The sequence below is a fragment of the Bactrocera neohumeralis genome, chromosome 4, assembly GCF_024586455.1.
Source record: "Bactrocera neohumeralis isolate Rockhampton chromosome 4, APGP_CSIRO_Bneo_wtdbg2-racon-allhic-juicebox.fasta_v2, whole genome shotgun sequence".
Classification (NCBI taxonomy): Eukaryota; Metazoa; Arthropoda; class Insecta; order Diptera; family Tephritidae; genus Bactrocera; species Bactrocera neohumeralis.
The window spans coordinates 34,154,651-34,161,014 of record NC_065921.1 but is presented as its reverse complement, the minus strand read 5'-3'; the positions used below and the strand labels follow the sequence as shown (position 1 = coordinate 34,161,014).

The 6,364-nt window shown below is 38.6% G+C and overlaps 1 protein-coding gene and 1 non-coding gene across 2 annotated transcripts; both read right to left on the bottom strand.

Annotated features, from left to right (window-relative positions):
• Positions 1-1,926: 1,926 nt before the first annotated feature.
• LOC126755236 (elongation factor 1-alpha 1) lies at positions 1,927-5,558 on the bottom strand. The gene is made up of 2 exons (XM_050467657.1): positions 5,447-5,558; positions 1,927-3,826 (listed from the first exon to the last, which is right to left on the bottom strand). The coding sequence occupies exon 2, from the start codon at positions 3,808-3,810 to the stop codon at positions 2,419-2,421; it is 1,392 nt and encodes a 463-aa protein (XP_050323614.1). The 5' UTR covers positions 3,811-3,826; positions 5,447-5,558; the 3' UTR covers positions 1,927-2,418.
• LOC126757691 (small nucleolar RNA snR61/Z1/Z11) lies at positions 4,410-4,485 on the bottom strand. The gene has a single exon (XR_007666770.1). It is a non-coding gene; the product is annotated as a small nucleolar RNA snR61/Z1/Z11 (small nucleolar RNA).
• Positions 5,559-6,364: the final 806 nt, after the last annotated feature.

The following is a 6,364-nucleotide window of genomic DNA, read 5'->3' as shown; positions in this document are numbered from 1 at the left end:
TTATAGCCGAGTTAACAAAAGCGCGCCAGTCGTTTCTTCTTTTCGCTACATGGCGCCAATTGGATATTCCAAGCGCAGCCAGGTCCTTCTCCACCTGGTCCTTCCAACGGAGTGGAGGTCTTCCTCTTCCTCTGCTCCCCCCGGCGGGTACTGCGTCGAATACTTTCAGAGCTGGAGTGATTTCGTCCATTCGGACAATATGACCTAGGCAGCGTAGCCGCTGTCTTTTAATTCGCTGAACTATGTCAATGTCGTCGTATATCTCCTACAGCTCATCGTTCCATCGAATGCGATATTCGCCGTGGCCAACGTGCCATAAATCTTTCGCAGAACTTTTCTTTCGAAAACTCGCAACGTCGACACATCAGTTGTTGTCATCGTCCAGGCCTCTGCACCATATAGCAGGACGCGAATTATGAGTGACTTATAGAGTTTGGTTTTTGTTCGTCGAGAGAGGACTTTTTTTTCACAATAGACCAAAGGTCGCGGTGCATTCCTCATATTAATAAATCGAGGACTTTACTTCTCAATTGCCTACTCCGAAGTAACACCTGTTGGCAAGAGTTATCCTGCGTTCCAGGCTGACATTCTTGGTGGTGTTTACGCTGGTTCCCAAATATACGAAACTATCTACAACTTCAAAGTTATGACTGCCAACACTGACGTGGGAGCCAAGTCGCGAGTGCGACGACTGTTTGTTTGATGACAGGAGATATTTCGTCTTGCCCTCGTTCACTGCCAGACCCATTTGCTTTGCTTCCTTGTCCAGTCTGGAGAAAGCAGAACTATCGGCGCGGATGTTGAGGCCGATGATATCAATATCATCGGCATACGCCAGCAGCTGTACACTCTTATAAAAGATTGTACCTGCTCGATTAAGTTCTGCAGCGCGAATTATTTTCTCCAGTAGCAGGTCATGGGGTCATGTGTAGAAGTTCACGCAAGTGAGGAAAGTTCTCTGATCGCCATTCACTTGGGAGTGGCCAGAATCGATTCTTTTACATAAGGCTCAAGCAGCTCACGACTTCCGGTCTTTGACCAAGTATCCTCTGGGTAGCCTAAGAACATCCGTTTGAAGGCGAAACATCCCCTACATAGGGTTGGCGCTGGGTTTGGGACCCGCCACGTAAAAAAACACCCCAGTGAAAAGACGCAACAAGTCTCGGATGAGTGACCCCCCTTTTGATGACGACCATGGCAAACGAAATAAGGACTACGATAATAGGGCATGCACCTGGAATGTCCGTAACGATTTTAGGCTACAAAAATGTTGCTACTGTATGGGATGATAAAATTGCATAAGGGCTAGGTCTGACTTACGAGGTGACCAGTTATCGACACCCCTAATTCTTATACATTACTCTGTTACTGTTACATCAACAATTAAGCTCCCATACTCCGGTTTGTTTTGCATATTACTATTAAACCTAAACCAAACTGGGGAACAGATTTGTTCGGACAACCACACATCAAAATTTAAAAAAAAAAAAAAAAAAAAACCTTTTTCCAAAGCAGTTTTTAATACATTTTCGTTTTTACCATCCATCATAGTGGGACGTTTATTAAATTTTATTCAACTTTGTTAGGTTTACAATACTTTTCTGGGCATCGTTTTATCTGTTTTGTGATCGTTGGTTGTAAGGTGTTTCGTTTTATATAAAACTGCATCTTCGTATTTGTACTTTATGTTACTGTTAAAATGTACTGTTGAAATTAAATGCAATGCCATTGTTCAATCAGGAAGTAAAATAAAAAGGAAAGGAAGGGAGCACCAACTCAATAATACTGCCAACCAAAAAAATATATATTTAACTAAAAAGAACTAAACAAATATTCCAATTCCCTTCACTGTATAAATAGAATACATCCGATTAATTTTTTTTTGTTTTTTTTTTTTCTTTATAAAAAAAGAATACAAAATTGTGGTTTTATTTTTTTAAATAGTGGTTCAATTTATATTATGCTTTTGAATGTTCTTAAGAAAAGCAATAGTATTGTGCTTTAAACGCTACAGAGAAGAGATGGAATGAATTCCAACAAATAATTAAACATTAAAAGTAATTATAAAACTAAAGATACAAATGCTGATTTGCTTAAAAAGATGTTTCGTATTTCTGCCGTCTTGTGTAGGTGTAATGGCTATTGTGCATGTTTATGTGTTTGTGCCTACCACATTGTATATATTTTGACAGCGCCGAAGGCACACTTTCGTTTCCTACGAAACTCTTTCCGATGGAAGCAATGGAACTTTTGATTAATCATTAATGTTAAATTCAGTTGGAACACCGCTCCGTTTTCCTTACTGTTGCTGTTTGTTTGACTATTGTTACTATCGTACTTGGAATTTATCAAGCTGTTGTTGTTGCTATTGATTTTGTTTATTAATAACTGTTGGTCTTTATCGTCGTTAGTACGCAGCTACTTCTTGCCCTTGGTGGCCTTTTCGGCGGCCTTGGTTACTTTACCACCGGAGGCATCCTTGAAGTTCACACTCTTGATGACACCGACAGCAACAGTCTGTCTCATATCACGCACAGCGAAACGACCCAATGGGGGGAATTCTTGGAAAGATTCAACACACAATGGCTTGGAGGGCACCAAGTTAACGATGGCAGCATCACCAGATTTGATGAATTTGGGGTTCTCTTCGGTGGTCTTACCGGAACGGCGATCAACCTTTTCTTTAATTTCAGCGAACTTGCAGGCAATATGAGCGGTGTGGCAATCCAACACTGGAGTGTAGCCGTTGGCAATTTGACCAGGGTGGTTCAACACAATAACCTGGGCGGTGAAATCAGCAGCACCCTTAGGGGGGCTTGCCTTAGAATCACCAGCGACATAACCACGACGCAATTCCTTAACGGAAACGTTCTTAACGTTGAAACCAACGTTGTCACCGGGAACAGCCTCTGGCAAAGCTTCGTGGTGCATTTCGACGGACTTAACTTCAGTGGTGATGTTCGCTGGGGCGAAAACAACAACCATACCGGGTTTCAGTACACCAGTTTCAACACGACCGACTGGTACTGTTCCAATGCCACCAATTTTGTACACATCCTGGAGTGGCAGACGGAGGGCCTTGTCGGTTGGGCGAGATGGGGGCAAAATAGCATCAAGAGCATCGATAAGTGTCTTGCCTTCAGCATTACCTTCCTTACGTTCGACCTTCCATCCCTTGAACCATGGCATGTTGGTGGATGCTTCCAACATGTTATCACCATGCCATCCAGAGATTGGCACGAATGCAACAGCAGCTGGGTTGTAACCGATCTTCTTGATATATGAGGATACTTCCTTCTTGATTTCCTCATAACGAGCCTCACTGTATGGTGGTTCAGACGAATCCATCTTGTTGACACCAACGATCAGTTGTTTCACACCAAGGGTGAAAGCAAGAAGAGCATGCTCACGAGTCTGGCCGTTCTTGGAGATACCGGCTTCGAATTCACCAGTACCAGCGGCGACAATCAACACAGCACAATCAGCCTGTGAGGTACCAGTGATCATGTTTTTAATGAAATCTCTGTGGCCAGGGGCGTCGATGATGGTGACGTAGTATTTGGAGGTTTCAAACTTCCACAAGGCGATATCGATGGTGATACCACGCTCACGTTCGGCCTTCAATTTATCCAAAACCCAGGCGTACTTGAAGGAACCCTTGCCCATTTCCTGAGCTTCCTTCTCGAACTTCTCAATTGTACGCTTGTCGATACCACCGCATTTGTAGATCAAGTGACCGGTGGTGGTCGACTTTCCAGAATCGACGTGTCCAATAACGACGATATTAATATGAACCTTCTCCTTACCCATTTTCCTTTTTTATGAGCTAATGCAACATAAAAACATTGGGAAGTGGAATGTTACATTCGTGGTTGGGTGTTTCATTGGACGATAAGCAGGTTTTCAGGTGAAAAGGATGAAAATAAAAGTAGGGGAAAACATATAATTCGTTAGCAAAGTGTAATGGAATTTTAAAGTTAATTGTTGAATATGCTAAATAATCAAAAAAAATTTATTTATTTCAAACGCAATTTGCAAATTTATTGTTTTCAAATATAAATAACAATTTCCGTTTAAGATTAGCAACAGCTGCAAAAAAGCAATGGTGTGAGGGGGGAAAAAACCGACAATAATAAGTTTCCGGCGTCAACACGAATGCTTTCGTTTTACTGTGCAACATAACCTCAATCGGACAACGTGGTCTTTCACATGTCGCTACACATGCCAGAAATTGAGGTTATTTTGCCATGCTTGCTTTGGAATTCTGATTAACTTTAAATGTGTTAAGACGTATAATACCACATTAGAAAAAGTATGCGAGGGCAAATCATGCAACAATTAAAAATATATAGTCATAAAATTTTGCAAATTGGTCTCTGTTTTAAATTTATGTATTCGTTTCCTAGCTTTTATCAGTGTTTTTTTGGTATTTTTTTTATCGTCAAAGATACTCAGTAGCAGAACTGATAGAAGTCATCATAAAAAAAAACTAGGAAAAGATTACATTTATATTTTAAAGTACTCATTCGATTAACAAATGTGCATCAGGAAGAATTTGATTAACCATTTTAGAAAAGATAATACGAAGTTTTTCCATTTGTGCTTATTTATTAACATACAAATTGAAGAATGCCGGTTTAAATAAACGAAAGGTGGGATGAAAAAATGGCGACTTCGGTTCGTAACCATTGCTTCGGCTAAATAAAAATTGCCAGTAATCCACGACTACATCCCGACTCTTCACATTTTCTGGCATGGCGGCCATCTTGGAAACAAAAATCGTTCCACTTTACGAAAACCCCGACCGGCTTTTAATCTTAACTTTTGCGTTTAACAATTGTAATACATACATTTTCATGCCAAACTTTTGAAAATGCATTATAGTAACTTACTACGAAATGTGGCACTTCTCATGTTTAAGCAACCTATATAAAACCAACCACAGTTCAATGGTCGCCATTTTGTAATTTTCAGTAATAGAGAAATATATGTACGGAACTCCTAACCCTCGTCGATGACTTTAATTGGTACATATATGTGCGCAATTTCATACGCAACACGATTTTATTACTAAGTGCATTTGAATTTCACAATTTCATCACCTATATAATACAAAATGGGCGTTGTCGACATCAAAGTAGTGGTACAATTTCACGATTTTCGTAAAATTGCAGCACATTTTAATGCCACGTGTTTAAATTTTTTTTTTTTTTTTTACCACTTTTACTTCACTACTTGACAAACGCACTCTTTGTTGCTGTGTAAACCTATTGCACACCGATTTACGATTCCTAATTTTAAAAGAAATTATCTCCCATATTAAATGCACAACTATTCTTTTGTTTACTAATAAACAATCAAATATTTTTGCACCATCCACCAATCCAGATACACATTTGTTAAATAGAATGCACTTCACTTCATTTGTATCAAAATTATAACTTACTTTTCAAATAAACTGAATCGAGAAATCACTGAAGTCTATGCTGATCCGCCAACAGACTTGAACAAAGTGAACGAGAAACTCGTCGTGAACGAAAGATATGCCTCCCTTCGTCTTTCCAGTGCCACGTTGATGACAGGGTTGACTTGCTACTTTTTTCCATATAATTCGCATTATTTTTGGTAGTGAAGTTCATCAATATTCAGATTTATAAGATTTACATTTAAGGGATTTAAAAACTGTCATAACCCATCATAAAATCATACATTTTTAGGCTTGCTTAATAAAATTGTTGCTGGATATCATACAAAAATTAGTTACGCAATTACAATTCTCAACGCGCTGTTTTCGGTTCGTTATAACTATAACTTTATGAGACTATATGAAACCCATAAATATATATTTTTGTACCAATCAAAAACATTAATATGCTTGAAAACATTTTTCAATAATTAAGGGTAATACAATAATAGAGAAAATAAAATGCTTGAGTGGAGATTGAAAAAATGTAAATCTATTAAGCACATCCAAATATTACTTCTCTATTTAAAAGAGAAAAAATTACGTAGTAGCAACATGTAATATGAAATATTGTGTCTTACGAATACATTTTTTATAAATAAATAAGTAATACATATTTTTGCTAAACTGTATGACCAGCTTCATTGCTACATACATATGCAATGAAGTTCTTGAACTGTATTACAGCAATAAATAGCAACAGTGAATTTAATACACTTTCCCTGGAAATTTTACAGACTTTACTGTGCAATCCTGGAGATAAGTTTCCGGTATTTCTATTCTGACATACATTTTTGCGAAATTTTTTTAGATAACTCGCCCTGCAAGTTTGGTATCGATAAAATCATAAGTTTGTTACGCAGAGCGCTACCAGAACTGATTTTCTTAGGGTGTCTACAG